Here is an 18,712-nt window from a genome sequence, read left to right as displayed (position 1 = left end):
GTTTCAAATGCATCTATCTTTAATAGCAAAAGTTAATGTCCCCTTTTGGAAGTTAAAGTGGTACGCGTCATTCTAGGACCTTTATGTGACAAGCTGCCTGGCATCTTAAATGCTAAACACAAAATGTTGGTCATCGAGTGTTGCAATTAGTTGACTTATAGAACAGTTAACTTGATATTCTATTGATTCTATTCGACACGATGACATATTTTCTTATGTGTGTTTGATTGGTCACGGCTGTTGAAGCTTATGTAAGCTTCTGTGGCGTGAAAGACAAACAGACCCACAGTTCGATACAGTCCCCCACTGTTAGTTCACCACTCAGTTTCAACATTAGACTTATTCCTTCCTGTTCAAAACCATTTCATTTGGCCTGGGCTGGCAGATGAATGAACTATTATGGATGTCGGTCGAAACACTGTCACATTATGTCAGCTCATATTTAGTTTAGGCCTTTTGTAAAATGCCAGACTAAGTGCAGTTTTGATCAAATGTGCGTTGTAAGGATGTGTGTGATTTCACAATATTGTAATTTTAAAATTTTGTATGTTTGTATGTCTATTCTGAGAAAATTAAGTAGGATTGTCACTGATATTAAAAATAAATTAGAACTAACGGATTTGGTTTTGATGGCATCCTTTCTGGATGACTGGTGAATGGACCTTAACCTTTCCAGAACTTGTGGTCACATGGTTTAGCCAGGTTTAAAAACTTCTTTTTGAATGAAAACATACTCTGTTTTTCACGACTAAGGATTGCCATGTATATATGGCATAAACATTACTTTAGCAGAGGATCGTAATAGCCAAAATTTGGTACTTAAGATTCAAAAAGAAACTAATTCTGACTAAATGTAAAGATATACAAGTAGATAAGATCCCCAAAATATTTGAAACACAGTTTGAATTTGAGACACAACTAATCATTTTCTTCTCATTTTAACTGTAGGCAAGCTGGCTCAACTCCTCCTCAGAAGAAGTTTATAATCTTAAGAGTAACATATAGACAGATATTCTAAAGTCAACCTCTGGTTACTGCCTCAAGATGTTGTTTACCTTTGGACTTCTCCTCCTTCTCACCCCATTTGCTTCTCTTCAAACCAGCACCAATCAGCCGAGAAACTCCACAGGAAATGCTTTGACTAAAGCCAATGTTGCTTTCACCGTTCCGAAACCAAAAACCAGCACTGCTCCTGCCAAACTGACGGCTAGTCCCACCCAAAATCTAAACAACATCAATCAGACAGTTTTACCGACTCCTCTTCCCAACCAAAAGCCTCCAGCAATAAACGCTACAGCCAGCACCAAAGGTAATCCCAGACAGACAGCAAACTCCATCACTGTATCCCCACCAGCGAAGACATCCACAGCAAGTGGAACTGAAACCAAGAAAGACAAGTTTGACGTTTCAGTTAATCAGACAGGCTTAGCTAAATCCACAAGAGTCAATGAAGTGAAGGTTGGCGATCAGTCAGTACTTTCAAGGTCAAGTCATTCATCGGTCAACGACACTAAAACCACTAAAGATAAACTCCAACTTTCTGTCAATCAAACTGCTATTGAGAAATCGCTTTCAACCAGCAATGGGAAGATAGCCAAAGTCAAGACAGGCCCTACCATGGTTCAAAATGCTCAGTCAACATCTACAAATTCAGCCAGCAGCACCAAAACCACCAAAAACCAGTCCACAGCCTCGGTCAATCAGACTGTTGTTGTGAAATCTCCCTCCGCCGGAGAAGTGAAGAACTCTAAAGAAAGGCCTGCCTCCACAGTCCAGACTCCTCTCTTAACCCCAGGAAAGGCCACTACAACCAGCGGTGTTGCAGCTGTCAAAGAAAAGACTATGAACTCTGATAATCGGACTGCAGGAATCAAAAATTTGAAGAACTCAAAAGTTAAACAAATGTCCACAGTCCAACCTGCTACACCTGCTGGTGGTCCTGCTGCTGTCCAGGATAGAGCCATAGCCTCTGACGAACAGGCAATGGTAAACAAGACTCTCAGCGACGCTAAAGTAAAGACTGCCTCTGCACAGCCAATCAAGGTGGTTATTGCAAATGACTGTGAGTCAAGCAACACCAAAGAGCATGAAGTGAGCCTGAAACCAGGTACTCCGTTGGTCATGACACATAAGATAAGTTTGATGCCCGGAGTCTGTACTGGTGGCTGTGAGACGGAGATGGCTGAGCTGAAGGGACGCTTGGACAGGCTGGAGAGAGAGATGTCCTGGATGAAGGACAAATGTATGGTTGTCAATTTCCCCATTTACGGTTGCCTGTCTCTGGAGTTGTTGATTTTTTTCCACATACCAAAACATTTTTTTGTTGTGTTTCCTGATCAGGTCCATGTTCTGCAAATTGTCCAAATGATTGTAGTGGCACTGGAGAATGTCAGAAAGGAAGATGCATCTGCCGGGAAGGATTCACTGGTCCAGACTGCAGTAACTGTGCTCAAGGAGCAGAGTGCAGTAAAAGTAAGTGTTTGTCATGTTGACTAAATCACTAAATGTGAAAACTGCATTCATCCTAAATTCAGTCTCTAACAATGATCTCTGTTTTTGTTTTTGTTTTGTTTTTTTAACGCCAGAAGAAGCCAAGGGGGTTATAAAAATAAAAGTGGACAGAGAAGCCCAGAAAGAGAAAATAGACAGAATCATTATCAAGGAAAATGTAGATGACAGAATTAAAACAGCAGCGCAGGTGCAACTGGGGAAAAAGGACCAGAAGAAGGGGACTGATGCCAGGGAGACCGACACTAAATCAAAGTTAGCCACTGCTGCCAAGTTAGGTCTCACAAAAGCACAAATCAACTTGGATGCTTCTGGAAGGAAAATGACAATAAAAGGCTCCACAAAGACCACTATCCCTACTGTTGGTCAGATTTTGTTTAAGCATGAAGGCAGAAAGCAAGAGGAGGCCCACATGGGCAAAAATATGCTCTTGAGTACACAAAAGACTGATCGTAAAGTCATCAAGGAAGGAATCATGGTTAAATCAAATTCCAAATCTGATCAACTCAAAGATGAACCACAATTTAATTTAACCCAAAGTACAGTAACAAATTCAAACAGAACAAAAAATTCAGACGTTCTTACCAGGATTGTGGCAACAAACAAGAACCTAGCAGCAATAGACATGAAGAAGCAGTCAACAGTCAATGAAAAGCATTCCATGCAACCAGCAGGTTCAAAGCAGATTAAAAAGGTAAACGCGGATAATGCTGTACACTCCGTCGATGGAAACACAGAAAAGCATACACGTACTACAAATGCACTTACTGTTGAAGACTTAAACGTAAATTCAACCAAAACCAAGCAAGGGAGATATTCAATAACAAACGTTAAATCTGGACATAAATCTACATCTGTGGTCTCTGGTGACAACAGAAAATCAAATGCTAGCAAGACTGGAAAGGGGAGGGATGCTGTCACTGTGCATTTTGTGGATGGAAATTCAGGAGAGGCAGGGGATAGAAAGGTTTTGCATTCTGTTGATGTTAAAACTGGACAAGGGAGACATACTACGACTGTGCACTCTGCTGAGAACAGAAACACAGATGTTAGAAAGACCGGAAAAGGGAAGGATACCTTGAAATCGCATTCTGCAGATATCAAAACTGAGCAAGAAGGCAAGCAAACTACTACTGTCAAGGTGGTTGTTGACAGAAACGTAGATGGTAGTAAAACTAGAAAATTGAAAACAACTAAAACTTTGCACTATATTGCTGGTAAAACTGAACAAAGCAGACATTCTACACTAGTGAACTCCGTCGATCGTAAAACTGAACAAGGCAGACATACTGTGCATCCAGCTGTCGACAGAAACACAGATGCTAGCAAGACTAAAAAAGGGAGCAATACCATTGCAGAGCATTCTGTTTCTAGCAAGGCTGGACAAAGCAGAGATACCATGACCAGTCACTCTGTTGATGGTAAGACTGGTCAAGGCAGAGGTACTGTGCACTCTGCGAATGGCAAGACTGCACAAAACAGACATACCAAAACTGTGCAATCTGTTGACAACAGAAACACCGTTGCCAGCAAAACTGGGCAAAGTCGAATTAGTACAACAGAGAATTCTGCTCATGCCAAAACTGGAAGAGGAAAGGATACACCAACTGTCCATTCTATTGATAACACAGATGCAAGCAGGACAGGAAAAGGTAGTGTCACCCTGAAGAGTCAATACATTGTGAATGCCTCTGTAGCAGCCACTACAGACAGAGCTAGAATTTCCCAGAGCCAAACAACTACCAATGGCGGCATGACGACAAGTGTCAAAAGGACAGGAGGTTTAGGTTCCATGAAAGTTGTGAACGTCTCATCCCACAGCTTCATTATCTCATGGTCAGCACCGCAAGGAATGTTCAAGAACTTTACAGTGATCAGAAGAGAGCCACAAGCAGAAGGGGATGAGGACGCTTACCAGGAATTTGAAGAGGAGGCTTTTGAGGGAGAAACCATTCAGGGTAAAATCGAGGTCCAAGTACACAAAGAGAGCACTTCCTCTTCAAGTAAAGTTATTGCATCAAGAAGCAAGGCAGAAACTAAGAGGATCATGCTGGTGGTGCCTGGCAATGTGCGGTCAGTTGAGTTCAGTAACCTTCGCACTAACACACGTTATGTCCTGCAAATATATGGTACTGCAGTGGACAGAAAATCCAAGATTCTCAGAGTTATTGCAACTACAGGTAAAAGGGAAATGCACTATGTTTTTACTAAAGGAAGTGGATGTGTCTAACCTCCTCGTCTTTCTTCTTTAGGTCCCGAGCCAGCCACAGATATGCTTTTTAGTAACATAACAGAGACATCACTCATGGTCTCCTGGTCCAAGCCCAAGACGAAAATCTCAGGCTACTTGCTCAAGTACACCCACATTGTCACAGGTCTGTCAAAAACATGTAAAAACACCATTGAAATGCCGAACCATCCGTGTTTACATCTGCGTTGTAAACTTTTACCTTCAAGGTGAGACCCATTCAGTGAACTTGGACTCCCAGCAGACTCATGTGGTCCTTTCCAAGTTGTCTGCTGGATCATCCTATTTAGTCACAGTTACCACAACACAAGGCAGGGTACAGAGTGATGCTCTTGTGTCCGTTATCACCACAGGTACAGCACAAATTCCACTCACCACAGTTCTCAAATTGTGAAAATCATGCACTTTTAGTACAATGCAATAATATGTTGTTTCTCATCGCAGTGCCTGCGCCGCCAACCCACCTTCGTGCCATCAATGTGACAGACACCAAAGCAGTGCTGCAATGGACTCCCAGTTTGGGCAAGGTAGACCGTTTCATCATCAGCTACGAGTCCTCCAAGAGTGAGTGCAAGAAATGTAAACCTTTTGTCTTGATGATACAGTCTTACGGATTGCATAACTAGGTAAACTATTCTCCTCTTTGCCATAGCTCCTAATGTGACTGTGACAGTCATGGTGTCTGGAAACTCAGTGGAGCACCAGCTGAGAGGCTTGCAGAGAGGCACTCTGTACACCGTCAAAGTCCTGAGCCAGAAGGACAATCTTCAGAGCTCAGCAGTAACAACATCTTTCACAACGGCCAATAGTAAGTCGACATCAAGTTTAGGGTTGGATCTAGCTTATTAAATCAGTTTCGCAAGGGACGGGAAATTAGTAATTGGGCCTTTCTGTATCTCTTGTAAGTGGTCAAAGCCAGCGAAGTGGGTGCTCGCTCAGCTCTAATTGTTTGGAGAAGTTCTACTGTAGTGTATCACAGCTACAGACTGATTTACCAAGTGGCAGGAGAGGAAGCAACGGTGAGTAGTGGTCCATGATTATCATTTACCAAAAAAATGAAGAGAATCCATAAGATGTATGTAAGATCATTTCTTTGCTCATACTAGGAGATTATTCTGGAGCCCACAATGACAGAGTATAAATTGACAGGCCTATTACCTATGTCACGCTATAACGTTCTGGTAGAGGGCGAAAGAGATGGACATTACACATCAATTGTGACCACTGAATTCATCACAGGTAAAGGCAGAAACCAAAGTTGTCCATCCACTCTGGTAATAAACTCATTATTTCCTCTCCAAACCAATTTTACAGGGAAGCTGCGTTTCCCCTACCCGACTGAGTGCTCTCAGGAGCTGCTGAATGGAGCTCTTCAGTCAGGTGAGGTAGACATCTACCCCCAGGGAAAGGAGGGCCAGGTCTTCAGGGTCTACTGTGACATGGAGACTGATGGCGGCGGTTGGACGGTGAAACAAAATTTAGTCATTTAAATAATTTGAGAAATGACAGGACATATTCATCCAGAAGCATCTTTTTTTTTCTAGGTGTTCCAGAGAAGAATGAATGGAAAGACAGATTTCTACAGAACCTGGAGTGAATACAGATCCGGATTTGGAAATATTAGTGAAGAATTCTGGCTTGGTACAGCTACACTTTGCTTGACAAACAATTGCACTTCCTTGAGTAGTGGGCCCGGTCTGTACATCACTTCCTTTCTTTCACTCCATCAACAGGAAATGAAATTCTGCACAACTTGACCAGCATAGGCCCCGTGAGCTTGAGGATAGACCTGCGTTCTGGAAATGAAACAGTTTATGCTCACTATGCTAACTTTTCCATTGAGTCTGAGGAGAATTATTTTGCTCTCGCGGTGTCTGGATACACAGGAACAGCAGGTGACATGTTTTTCCTCAATCTTGAATACCACCTGCAGAACGTCATCGTTATTAACACACTGCCATTCTTGGCCAGGTGACTCTATGAAGTACCACAATGAGCGTCCATTCTCAACCCGGGATAAGGACCCTGACTCTTTGGGGATCCACTGCTCTCGGGCCTACATGGGAGGCTGGTGGTATAAAAACTGCTATAAAACCAACCTCAATGGGCTTTATGGCATCAACACTAACAATCAGGTACAGTAAGAAAATTCTGAACTTTCTTTTCCCCGAGTCTCTACCCACTGACAGAACAAAATCGATGCTGTGTTTAATGTAATACAGGGAGTAGTGTGGATAGACTGGAAAGGTAAGGACTCTTCCATTCCCTTCACTGAGATGAAGTTCAGACCGTCCAGGTTTTCTCCTGCGACACATGGCTAAGGAGTATGAATTTCTCAAGAACAACTCCAGATAAAGGAATGATCCCATTGTTTTTGTATGTCACTTTTAACCAGTTTGTTTTGTGAGTGTTCCACTTGACCAGAGCCTTATCGCTGCTGAGCTCTGCAGGGATGCATTCTATTTTTCTGTCTAGCCCATCCAGTTCAACAGGGTGGCGTCTGACTCATCTCACTACTACTGTAAATATGCACTGTCTCACTCAGTTGAAATAAATGTGGGTCTGATGTGGGCTGGTTTTACATTAAACACATCCTGTTAAGGGAAAATAAATGTGTCCTCTTCCTTTGCATGAAACAAAAACATTGCGAGTTAATCTGTGATGTTGCCTAGGCCATGTTATCATGTCCTTCAAGTGGAAACAGATTTTGTTACAAAAGAAAATATTTAAACGCCCTTGATATGATCTCCAACACACACACACATGAAGAGAAGTGCTTTGGATCACTATAAATGGGGCGAAAAGTGCGATGAGAAGCTTTTTTGGGAAGAAGAGCAGCATCACACAGGAGACAAGATTTCTAAAGGGATGGTGGTGTTCACTGTTGGAGCTGCCGTCTTTATTTTAGTGCTCGCACTCCTGCAAGTCTTCTTCAAATCTGCACCAAGAAACAACTCTCAATGCCTCAATGGAAAAACTCCACCAGGTAATTACATATTAATACTTAAAGTCAATCAAAAAGCATCCATGATTTCATCCTTTTTATCAAAAAACCTCTATACTTAAAAATATGTATCCATTTTTTTGAACAATGACATGTAATATTAAATATTGAGAAACATGCTTTTCATTGAGTGACAGTATATAAATTTCCCATAAATCACTGTAAGATATGCTGTTTTAGTCAGCTTCTTTCTTTTTTTCCCCTTCTTGCTCCTTTTCAGGCCCTCCAAGCAGTTTCCTTATAGGAAACATGACAGAGTTTACTTACGACCACCTGCCAATTCACCTAACACATCTAGCACGGCGTTACGGAGACATCTATCAACTTAAATGTGGAAACACAAGTACTCACCAAGATTTTGCTTCCTTGTTTTCACAAGTGAACATTTTGGTTTGTTTTAAAAACATACAAATTTTCTTCTCTCTTCTTTTAATTAGAAATAGTGGTTCTGAACAGCAGTGAGGTCATAAGAGAAGTTCTGGTGAAGAAATGGTCTGATTTTGCAGGAAGGCCAATTTCATTCACAGGTAATTTCCATGACAATAATATATCATGCTGATACAAGGGACATCCACAAGACATATACTATAAAATGGATGGACGGATAGTTTAAATTTAGTTGTAGTGACCGAGAATTAAATTTCCTTCACAGGAGATTTTGTGTCTGCTGGTGGGCGCTCTATTTCTCTGGGAGACTATAACGATGAGTGGCGGGCCCATCGACGCCTGGTGCACGGTGCTTTGATGCGATGTTGTCATCATTCTTTGCAAGAGGTTATTGAAAAGCAGGCGGCACATCTCTGCAAGGTAGATACGGTGATACACACAATATCGTATGATATGATACATAATTAACATATTAATGGTTGTATCTATCTTTTGCAGGTTTTGAAGGCCTATCAAGGTGGTGCTGCTGACCTCACTGAGGATTTCACAGTGGCAGCCAGTAATGTGATCACCACTTTGACTTTTGGGAAGGAAGTGAGTTTGTGTCATTTTAAGTGTGCGGACAAACTAGGCTGATTCATTTGCTTTTTAAAATGGACAGCTGTGCTAAGTCATTATTAGAAAAGGAAAAATGTTTCTATACAAACAACAAACGTAAAACGAATATTAAAGGACACTTCATAATGTCAATTCTTGGTGGTCCAGATAAAAAAAACAAGGCATTATCACTTGGCATAATTGCATCGACACTGAGAGGAAAGGTACAGTCCAATATTCTATTTTTGAGGCTTTATGTAATTGGTCAACTCTTTCAGTATGACAAGAATTCTTCGGAGCTGCAGGAACTTCATACCTGTCTGAATGAGATTGTTGCTCTATGGGGCTCCTGTTGGATTTCAGCCCTGGACTCCTTCCCTTTGCTGAGAGTTAGTATAAAAGAGATAATCATTAAAATTCCAGTACATTTTATAATAATCATCTAATGTTTGGATAATGTCTCATGTTCTTTCCAAGAAATTACCCAACCCTGTTTTCTCCCGTCTGATGCGAGAGGTGACCAAGAGAGACACCATCATTAGCAAACACCTCAACAGCTACAAGGTCAGTGTCCACATATGTCACTGCAATGCGGTTTGTTTTGAGAGGGTACCGAGTTGTGGTGAGGGAGTTTGGAGAAGGGCACATTTGTCTGTTCGAATCGTCAATCAAGAGAATTAAAAACAAACATTCTCTTTCATTTTCTATTTGAGCACTGGTAAAAGTTTTCTCTGCAAAATAAAGTATGGTGAAACAAATAAAACAAATAAAATTTGCCATTGCGTTAAAATCTGTAAATGCAAGTGCATTGATGATTGTACCTCAAATTGTGATTGTTTTGTTTCACTGAGATGCGTATCTATTATGCTTGTCCTATGCTGTTAATATCTTTGACTAAACAATAATCCTTATCTTGTCGTCATGTTTTGTCCCTTGTGCAGTCACAAGACAGCAAACATGAAGGCACCATAACAGGCTACATCCTCAAGGGGCTTCACACCAAGAATGGAGTGGTAATAATCAGGATTATTAACCAAGCATGTATGCTTATCAAGTATTATTACAGCTAGGGGTAAGTTCAGAAGTAGGTGAACAGTGACACCGTCTTGTGTGTTTGGTCAATATCACTATAAGATGCCTTTGGTGTCCTTATCAGAATCACTTAGTCGCCATGAAAATGCTTAATTTTTTTTTGGTTGAAATGCATATAGAGCAAAGAGGTCCAATGTATGGCTCAATTGATTATTTTGTGAAGCATAAAAAAAAAATGAGTAGGACCAAACCCAGTAGGCCACTGTCCATGACACTGTAATGCTCTTGCATGTGTTAAAGGATTCGCTTAGTGTGGCTCTGTCCAATCGCCTACTTCACTGAAAGAAATGCATTAGAAAAATCACTTAACAAGCGCTTTGTCCAGCTGCTATCTGCCGCAACTAACGCTCGTGCTTGATAACTAATTGACCTGCTCAGTCCCCTCCACAGTCTTCTTTGTCCCTGACAACGAACATAACAATACTAAAAAATTCTTACTTTTACAAGCAAAGCTCAGATGAGCACTGCAACTTAGACCAGTTGCCAGGCTTGAGCAAAATAGCTTGCTGATCGCCACTATTTGTAAGTAATTAAGACCAAGCTGGCATGTATAGCAAAAATCTGATTATAATTTACACTAAGTGTTTTAAAAATATATAGAGTGCTCCCTTGCAACCTAGCATTTTGTCTTTCTATCTCAGTGCTTCAAATTTTTTTTCATTTAAATAAAAAAAGTCATATTGCAGAGACACAGCATGAAGGTTCCCTGCATGCCAAACAGATGAGTTAACTGTAAATGCACATGCCATGGGCACTCTTTCGACATCAAACTACTGTTGTGCACATATTAAATCTTAAATGATTAAACCCTGTACAGCCTTGCTGTAGTCGGCCGAAGTTACCCCTGGAGTAATGGCGCTTGGACATTGAACTAGAGTGGAGCCTGTAGCTGACTAAACATGATAACAAGCAGAGTTTAAACTTGAAATGTATTACAAAAGCACGAGATAAATGATTTTCAACGCTCTCTTTCATCCTCACAGCTCTCATTCTGCCACTCATTTGTGCATCATTCTCATGTGAGCTTCATGAGCAAGACTGCCCAGCCAATCTGTCAATCAGCTCACGGGTACTCCTATAAGACATGTGATTGTCTCTGGCGTGACCATCAACCAATGAGGGCAGGAGCGGATTACAATTCCTGCCCTGCCCATGTTTGGTCAGCTACAGGCCCCGCTCTAGTTGGATGTCTGAGGGCCGTTACTCTGAGGGAAACTCTGGCCCTTCGTGTTCCCAGGCTGCAGCCAAGGGATGGAAATGAGAAGGGATAGCAGTGCACTTACTGTATAAGGTTTAATAATTTAAAATTTAAGTAAATATGTGTACTGGAGTAAACTTTGTCTCAAACATCTAACTTATAAATACTTTTCACATTTAAAAAATTCTGGTACCCACATACACATACATAAAAATGTGCAGATTTCACATTTCGCGAGTGGTTATCGGTCCCCATTAACCGCGCGAGAGTGAGGGAACACTGTACCATGATTTTATCTGTCCAGCCCCCTTGAGAGTATGTAGATTTGTCTCCATTCGGCCCCTGAGCTAAAATGAGTTTGGTACCCCTGGTATAGTGTATATGAAATCCAAAGCAGTGTCAGAAAAAGGCAATACATGTGATTGTATTTCTTTACTTTGTTGGCCACCAGCTGCTGACAGACACTCACGTTCACATGGCCACTGTGGACCTGCTCATTGGAGGCACAGAGACCACCGCGGCCTGGCTTAACTGGACAATAGCTTTTCTCTTGCACCGACCAGAGGTAGTTCACATCAATACCTTGGTGTTAAGTAAGTTTTTTCTTTATAGCAACAATTAACCAGCCTTTGGAAATGGAGGATTCCAATTGTTGGAGCTTCATGGTTGAAAGTTTGATCTGCTTTTAAAAGATGGTCCAGGTTATTTGTTGTTCAAATTCGAGCTTCATAATTTGCCACCTATTTTAACTGGAAGACAGGTGTGGATTGCAGACGGGCTAATCTCTCACTCATTCACAAAGAAGTTACACTGCTATAAAATGATGCAGAATGTGGCTTGGCGTTGTCCTGCTCTAATAAGCACAAATGTCCCTAAAAAAGACATTGCGTGGATGACAACATATGTGACACATGCAGGCAAAGGGTTCCACAAGTCGGCAGTTAATGTTAAATGACAAATATAGATCATGTGGACAAAAATATTGATTTAGAGATTTACCCAAAAATACCCTCTTTAAGGTCTTTATTTTAAACTCCCAGCAACCAAAAGATTACATTTTTTGCCGAAGCATTTGAAAAAAAAGGGATTACTTAATATTGTACATCAAACTAATGTACGTGTGTAGCTAACCTCCTCGGAGCTCCTCGTATCAAATGTCATTTCACAAATGATTTCATCATACAAATGTAGATAGCAAGTAAACAAAAAACAAAAACAATAATAACGTAAAAAATGCTATATAATATTACTGCCCAGCACAAAATGGAAGAGAAGACTGACTTATGTAGATGTAGATTCGGTGCAGAATGACATTGATGACTCAAATTTCATTTGTTGACCCATGCCGAACTTTTTGTCAGAGCTCGTCACAGCATCAGCATTTGTGGTTCCTTCACAGACATGCAGGATACTCACGCTGTGAGCACTAACACACCCTATACTATCACCGATGCTTTAACCCTAACAATCCAAGTAGTCATTTTTCGAGTCATCAGATCACAGCACACTTTTTCCCTTTGACTGTTAATCTCTCATGAGCTCAGCCAAGAAAAATAAAACCAGGTGTTTTTGCATGTTAATACAAATGAGGGAAAATCTGTACAAAATAACGTTTGAATATTAAATATTGTGTCTTTGTAGAGTATTCCATTTAATATAGCTTGAAATGATTTGCAAATCAGTGTATAATGTCATCTTGAATCAAGTTTTCAGTTTTGCAAATTAACCAATTTATGTTTCCACATGTTAATTGGAATTAGGTTTTCAACAAACCTTTCACATGGATATGCTTACTTGCCTCTCTCCTGCACCCATCAGATCCAGACTCTGGTGTATGAGGAGCTGTGCACCATACCAGAGGGTCGCTATCCCAAATACAGCGAGAGGCATAAACTTCCCGTCCTCAGCGCCCTCATCAACGAAGTTCTCCGACTCAGGCCTGTTGCTCCCCTGGCCGTACCACACAGAGCCATCAGAGACAGCAGGTCAGCAAAATTGGACACGTCCAAAAACACAGAGAAGCCACACTCACCATTTCATTCTGACTGCATTTTCTAATTCAGATTCTCTTAATAAGGCTTTAGTGGGTTTTAGTTTTCTTTTTTTTTTTAATGTTTGAGTTTAGTTCAGCTCATATTAGATATTGGAGGATAATTTTTGTTTGCAAGACAACAACTGTAGTTTAACGCTATTATGTCGCCATTAAAGTGAGCGGAACTTTGCGTAGTATTGCAGGTTTTTTCATCCCCAAGAACACAGTTATCATACCAAATCTTTTTGGGGCTCATCATGATCCTTCAGTCTGGACTGAGCCATACAGCTTCAAACCAGGTACAGCACATTTTTGTTTTGTTACAGTATAACGCTCATAACAGCACAGCTCACCATTCTGCCTTTCAGAACGTTTCCTGGAGGCAGGAGGGGCTTCCCCAAGAGCTCTGATCCCCTTTGGCGGGGGGGCTCGTCTCTGCTTGGGGGAAGCGGTTGCCAAAATGGAGCTTTTCCTCTTTACGGCCTATTTGCTGAGAGATTTTCACTTCATTCCAACTGATGCTAACAGTCTACCTGACCTGAGAGGCGTTGCTAGTGTTGTACTCAAGGTCAAGGCATACAAAGTTATTGTACGCCCACGACCTGTTCACAATGACCAGTCTTGAAATGTGTTTAGTTTGAAATTGTAAATAGTAAACTAAAGATTACACACTTGCTGAGTGTTGTCACTGATGTTTTAATATCAAGTCAGAAGTGATTTTTTTTTTGCAGATGTATGTGTTGTAACTATTATTTGGAGTGCCGTTTTAATTTGATTCATGAAAATGTTTATTTCATTGAAAAAAATATTTAAAAAAACAACCTCTTGAACCATGTGGTTTGGTTTCAGCGTGCAAGCTTCTTTTTAAATGTACCTGTGCAATCAATTCATCGGTAACTCTAGTTCAACACAAATTGACACCGTCACTTGATTCATGATGATATAATAGGTCACACATCACTGGTACATTTCCATATAGACTTGTAAAACATACGTTTTTATTTCAGGGTACCTTTACATTAAAAGAGAACATTGCCGCTATGTGGCAAAAACGCAACATTACAACACTATGAGCAGCGTGCTTTTTTTTTTTTTTTTTTTTTTAATGGTTTTTAGTATAATTAATATATGAGAGATCCTCCATTTTAGACATCCTGTCCTTTGGACTTTTGTGGCTAAAAACAGTATATAGTGAATATGCTAAGTTATCGCTGCATGTACTGTTTTTTACTGGTTTGTTTCAGTTTCATGATAGACCAGGGTTGGGTAAACTGAGAAGTCTTGTATTACATTTTTAAAGGATCTTTGGAAATTCTGTACACACCAAATGTTAAAAAAGTGTCTATCCCCGCTAATGATGTAATTTGAAAAAGTTATTTTGAGAAACATCCTATGTGTTGTTACTAGAAGTATGAATGACACCACGATATCCCTTCATGCAAGTGTGTACTGAACTGTACTTCTTGTGAAACACTAGTCTTGCATAAAAAGTGACTGCTGCTTAAACACCAAGAGACGTTTACTTCCTCTTTGAGCTCACTTTAGAGAAGCAACAGGCTGCGTTTAGCTTTCTCTTCCGCAGAGCACAAATGGACAGCACGGTTCAAGGTTGGTTATTTTACTATTCATTTTTCATTTGTCTAATTTGTCAATCAATAAAACCAAAAGAGGCGTAATGTTTACATTTGTTTGCTGGTGGTAGGCGGCAAAGCATACGGCCTCCTCAAGTCACAGCAAGAAGGGAAAATAAACACCATCAATGAGGTGAAACATTTGGATGTTTTAAGATCAGCAACATGGCTAACAAAAATGAATGTGCGTAATTGTGTTATTTTCTTACCTTAGGTTTTTCTGTCCGATGAACAGTATGCAGACGTGGAAGACCTTGCTTCCAAGCTCGACATGTTCAAACGTAATCTTAAAGCTCACTGATTGCAAATGTTACTGCCAGTTGGATCCTAAAAAAAATTATTTCCTACTCTCCAGAGAAATACATGGAGTTTGATCTAAACGACAAAGGGGATATAGGTAAAACGTTGGATTCATAAATCACAATTCTAGAGGCCTTGAGAAATGACTATTGCTTGTATATATATGATTATTTATTTTTTTTTTTAGACATGATGGGTTTAAAGCGGATGCTTGAGAAACTGGGATTGGCCAAGACACACTTGGAATTGAAAAAGATGATGTCAGAAGTGGTTGGAGGAGCATCCAAAGACACAATCAGTTACACTGACTTCCTAGATATGATGCTGGGAAAAAGACACGCCATTTTGAAACTGTGAGTGGATCTGCAGGCCAATTTGTCCTCCTAAATTACATAGAGTGCTTTGCTAGTTACATTTACATGTGATATCTTCGATTGCAGGATTCTGATGTTCGAAGGCATGAACAAGGAGGATAAGAGAGCTGAGGGACCAGCTCCTCCCAAAACCTTCTCGCAATTACCCTGAGGGGCCTTTCACCAAACGTCAGAACTAATACTTGTGGTCCTACTTAATATTGGAGATCAGCACAGTAATCTATGAATTTTTGTTGATTAATCTTGTCTGGAGGTGAAAAGGAACCAGAAGAGACACTGCTGAGTCAGTCTAAAGTTTAACTAGTCGGTGCTGAGAAGAAAATCATCCTGGCACGATCCAATTAAGTTCAAATATTTCAATTTTTGACTTGATTTGAAAACATTCAAAAAAGTTTTATGTAGCCAAATGTCACCCTATTAGGTGACTAGTATGAATCATGTTCAATTAAAAAAAAATCTCTTGGATTTAGGTTGAATGAAATGCCTGAACCCTTAAATGGTCAGACAAAGGGATTCTCACAGGGGGGATCCTTGCAATTCTTGGATAATGGGGACACAACGCCCCCACCCCCCCACCCTAAAAAAAAAAACCATCCATTTAAAAAAATATATCTATAATATTTAGAAACAAATAAGTATGGTATGTTTACGCCAATAAACAAAAGGTGATGAAAAAAAATTGGCTCTGAAGTAATAATAAAAATCTTGTGAGGAAAAGTTGTCAAAAGCCCCAACAAATTTAAAAGAAGTTCTCCTAAAATAGAATACAAATGTGTTTGGTCGTTCATCATATATGTTTATATATTCAGTGGAACGTTCTTAAACAGAAAAGAGGAAGTGCTTGAATAAAACCTCTGCTCAGTTTGAACTGGGATCATCTGGTGTTTCATCATACAAAGAATTGTCATCATCTTTTCTGAAGTGGCCTCACGTTCGACTGTACAGTTGCTTCAAATTCTCCCGAATCAAGCCTAATGCTCGCCTGTGCTTGGTACAAGACTTAGATGAAGTAATTTCACGTAAAAATGTCAAAACAGGCAGTGCGGATCTGTACATTACAGTTTGATGACGAACAAAGATGCCCATAATTACCAAAACACCTTGACGTTTTGCATCTTCAAGAGATATTTCAAAATTTGTTGCTCTCCACCCAGTGTTTCCCAAGTTTAGCCAGCAAACAAAAATGTAAAAAAAAAAAAAAAAAAAGAAAGAGGAAAAAGAATAGACAAGTGAACAAAAATACATTATTTGTCGCAATTAAAATGTGGTAGAGACTCAAAAATAACTGCGTTAAAGTATCTAAAGCAGCATATGGGACACAAAGTACTTTGTGTGGTGGTATAAAGTGTACAAACACCATTAAGGAGCTGAAGTATGCTTATTTAATTTTTTAATAAAAGACAAAGAAGAATCACAAAGCAACATTGTTTTGCACCATCTAAAATCTATTTTTCCCATGTGATATTCTAAGTTTCTTATGGAGAGGTTGCTGTTGTTGTAGCTACCAAAGTTTGCGACCAAGACTAAGAAACACGTGGTCAAAAAGAGACAGATGTCTTTGACAGCTTCTATTTTCTACATAAAAGCACGATAGACAGCAAGTGAAAGCACATCTACTTGGACTATGTAGTAAAAGGCTTTACAAACTTTATAAACTTGGTGATGTCTCTAAATGGAAACAATTCTTCCTTGAAACATCACAGTACATCAAATCACATGAAACAGTTGCTACTTTACAAATAAATTACTGTATAGTAGAACATGTAAAAAAAAACACAAAAAAAAAAAAACATGTGCTCCTATGACAAAAAAGCCACATTGACCAGGACAGCTGCCTTCGCCTTCCACTTACGCTTTATTGAGACAAGCCACAAGCGTAACGTGTTCCTGCAGAGTTTAGCAGAGTTTGGAAATTGTACGATTACACACAATATTCAGTCCAATTGACTATTTTCCAGAAAGTGTGCTCGCACAAAAAGTATGCATTCCCAATGAATGCGAACGGGTCGGAGATTTAGGTGACGAAAAAAAAGATTGTAAAATGAATGAATAAAAAGAAAGCCATTTGAAATGTCCTCCATTTATGTGCGCATTCCTCCGAAATTCTCGTGAGAACAGATTCTTTCAATGTATTAACGTCACACGGCTGAACACGAATGTACACTGACAGTAGGGACAGATATAACTATACGGACATTCCTCATACATTCTGATTGAGGTCTGTGGTCTGGTGAAGTTTATTAAAACCTGAGAGAAACAGACCAAAGCTTTAAACACGTATCAACCAAATGTATTGAGGTCATCATGGCTGAGGGAAGCACAATGTTACCACGGCTACTGAATGGCGGGCTGACCGACGTGGTATTCCACAAGAGGAATTACGTAAGACCAAATCATATAAGACGGTCAGTCAGTCAACAGCACAATTTCAATCAATGGGGATATGAATAACTTAAGTATTTCAATTTGTACAAACACTATAAAAGCATTACACCTATAAAATAGAGAAATATTTCAAAATAGATCAAGTTTAAGTTCAGACTTTACAAGAACATGCAGGCTACAGGTTGTCGGCTGGTCATAAAAGAAGGAAATTTTGGTTACTATTCCTGAGCGAAACCCAACGAGTGTCCAAATTAGGGCACGGAATTATCTTAATGTATGAATCAACGCGAGGTGCATAATTTCATCCAATATTTCTCCTAACGCATGAACAAACAACAAGAAAGAGATCCCTTGTGAATCCAAGGGAATGAACACTGACATTCTAAATTAACTCAAAAACAGTGCATTTGTGAAACAAACAAACAAAAATAAAAAAAAAGGGAAGTAAACGTGCTTAAAAGCAAACATTAGCTACGACTGAAATGAAGTGTTTTAAAACAATGGAAGTGGATGTGAGAAGCTTTTCAGACTCATTGTAGGTGAGGTGTGATCAGCACGTTGCAGTCCTCCCCTAAATTTCTATGAACAGCTCAAACCATACAGAAAAAGAAAACAAACACAATAGAAGCAGATTCTGCTACCGGGTGCACATTCGGATATATGTGTGCATGGGTCGATCAGTGTGTGTTGAGTGCTGCACTCTGACCAGGGGATTTGGAAGATGGGCAGTTTAGAGGAGTAGCTGCTTGTGGTGTCCAGTTACAATGCTGATGCACCACCATCTTTTCCCTGAAAGAGACAACATTCCAATCACGTGGAGGCCAAATTATATTAAGAAATAATTCAAATGTACCTTCCCTGGAGATTCACATTGCTAGCTGGTAGCTCTTTGAAGCTAACATTCGGTACATAACCGCTTAAAATAAGGATGTTCCATTGTATTTATGTGAAACTAT

General features: G+C 40.0%; 4 protein-coding genes across 13 annotated transcripts in view; 3 read left to right on the top strand and 1 right to left on the bottom strand.

Annotated features, from left to right (window-relative positions):
* The first annotated feature begins 1,044 nt into the window (after positions 1-1,044).
* Positions 1,045-7,265, top strand: LOC148425549 (uncharacterized). Of its 2 annotated transcripts, XM_088411028.1 has the most exons (15): positions 1,045-2,242; positions 2,341-2,472; positions 2,586-3,874; positions 3,977-4,688; positions 4,761-4,883; positions 4,966-5,109; positions 5,201-5,320; positions 5,409-5,564; positions 5,663-5,775; positions 5,863-5,995; positions 6,071-6,222; positions 6,301-6,397; positions 6,490-6,651; positions 6,728-6,891; positions 6,979-7,265. In XM_088411028.1, exons 1-15 carry the CDS (start codon positions 1,045-1,047, stop codon positions 7,075-7,077), a joined length of 4,794 nt encoding a protein of 1,597 aa, XP_088267154.1. In that variant the 3' UTR covers positions 7,078-7,265. The 2 variants fall into 2 exon arrangements, with proteins under 2 accessions (XP_088267154.1, XP_088267153.1); XM_088411027.1 differs by having other exon boundaries at positions 2,586-4,688.
* A 272-nt stretch (positions 7,266-7,537) lies between these two features.
* LOC148425548 (steroid 21-hydroxylase-like) lies at positions 7,538-14,485 on the top strand. 5 transcript variants are annotated; one of them, XM_088411827.1, is made up of 12 exons: positions 7,538-7,742; positions 7,981-8,103; positions 8,198-8,287; positions 8,413-8,567; positions 8,646-8,741; positions 9,023-9,133; positions 9,222-9,308; positions 9,686-9,757; positions 11,486-11,599; positions 12,853-13,019; positions 13,262-13,365; positions 13,435-14,485. In XM_088411827.1, the coding sequence occupies exons 1-12, from the start codon at positions 7,625-7,627 to the stop codon at positions 13,689-13,691; spliced, it is 1,494 nt and encodes a 497-aa protein (XP_088267953.1). In that variant the 5' UTR covers positions 7,538-7,624; the 3' UTR covers positions 13,692-14,485. The 5 variants fall into 5 exon arrangements, with proteins under 5 accessions (XP_088267953.1, XP_088267950.1, XP_088267951.1 ...); XM_088411824.1 differs by having other exon boundaries at positions 7,540-7,742; positions 13,415-13,610; XM_088411825.1 differs by having other exon boundaries at positions 7,540-7,742; positions 13,270-13,365; positions 13,435-13,580.
* A 126-nt stretch (positions 14,486-14,611) lies between these two features.
* On the top strand, positions 14,612-17,446 carry LOC148425547 (allograft inflammatory factor 1-like). The gene is made up of 6 exons (XM_088411829.1): positions 14,612-14,674; positions 14,769-14,830; positions 14,912-14,978; positions 15,053-15,094; positions 15,185-15,350; positions 15,438-17,446. The coding sequence occupies exons 1-6, from the start codon at positions 14,656-14,658 to the stop codon at positions 15,520-15,522; spliced, it is 441 nt and encodes a 146-aa protein (XP_088267955.1). The 5' UTR covers positions 14,612-14,655; the 3' UTR covers positions 15,523-17,446.
* The window catches only part of LOC148425546 (uncharacterized), a 27,618-nt gene continuing 25,650 nt past the window's right edge, over positions 16,745-18,712 (bottom strand). For all 5 annotated transcript variants that reach the window (XM_088411816.1, XM_088411820.1, XM_088411821.1 and 2 more), the window contains one exon: positions 16,745-18,545. In XM_088411816.1, the coding sequence (XP_088267942.1) occupies positions 18,516-18,545 (30 nt within the window). In that variant the 3' untranslated portion in view covers positions 16,745-18,515. The remainder of the gene's footprint in view (positions 18,546-18,712) is intronic.

The sequence above is a fragment of the Hippichthys cyanospilos genome, chromosome 3, assembly GCF_059441005.1.
Source record: "Hippichthys cyanospilos isolate Australia breed blue-spotted pipefish chromosome 3, RoL_Hcya_1.0, whole genome shotgun sequence".
Taxonomy (NCBI): Eukaryota; Metazoa; Chordata; class Actinopteri; order Syngnathiformes; family Syngnathidae; genus Hippichthys; species Hippichthys cyanospilos.
This window is presented reverse-complemented; position numbering and strand designations above follow the sequence as displayed.

Bases quoted from the DNA above. Each gene is read 5' to 3' on its own strand.
- LOC148425549 (XM_088411027.1), top strand. From the start codon at position 1,045: ATGTTGTTTACCTTTGGACTTCTCCTCCTTCTCACCCCATTTGCTTCT. The intron at 4,689-4,760 runs GTAAAAGGGAAA...TTTCTTCTTTAG, and splicing joins CAGAGTTATTGCAACTACAG to GTCCCGAGCCAGCCACAGAT. The intron at 6,398-6,489 runs GTACAGCTACAC...CTCCATCAACAG, and splicing joins TAGTGAAGAATTCTGGCTTG to GAAATGAAATTCTGCACAAC.
- LOC148425548 (XM_088411827.1), top strand. From the start codon at position 7,625: ATGGTGGTGTTCACTGTTGGAGCTGCCGTCTTTATTTTAGTGCTCGCA. The intron at 9,134-9,221 runs GTTAGTATAAAA...GTTCTTTCCAAG, and splicing joins ACTCCTTCCCTTTGCTGAGA to AAATTACCCAACCCTGTTTT. The intron at 11,600-12,852 runs GTAGTTCACATC...TGCACCCATCAG, and splicing joins TTCTCTTGCACCGACCAGAG to ATCCAGACTCTGGTGTATGA.
- LOC148425547 (XM_088411829.1), top strand. The intron at 14,979-15,052 runs GTAATCTTAAAG...CCTACTCTCCAG, and splicing joins CAAGCTCGACATGTTCAAAC to AGAAATACATGGAGTTTGAT. The intron at 15,351-15,437 runs GTGAGTGGATCT...CTTCGATTGCAG, and splicing joins AGACACGCCATTTTGAAACT to GATTCTGATGTTCGAAGGCA.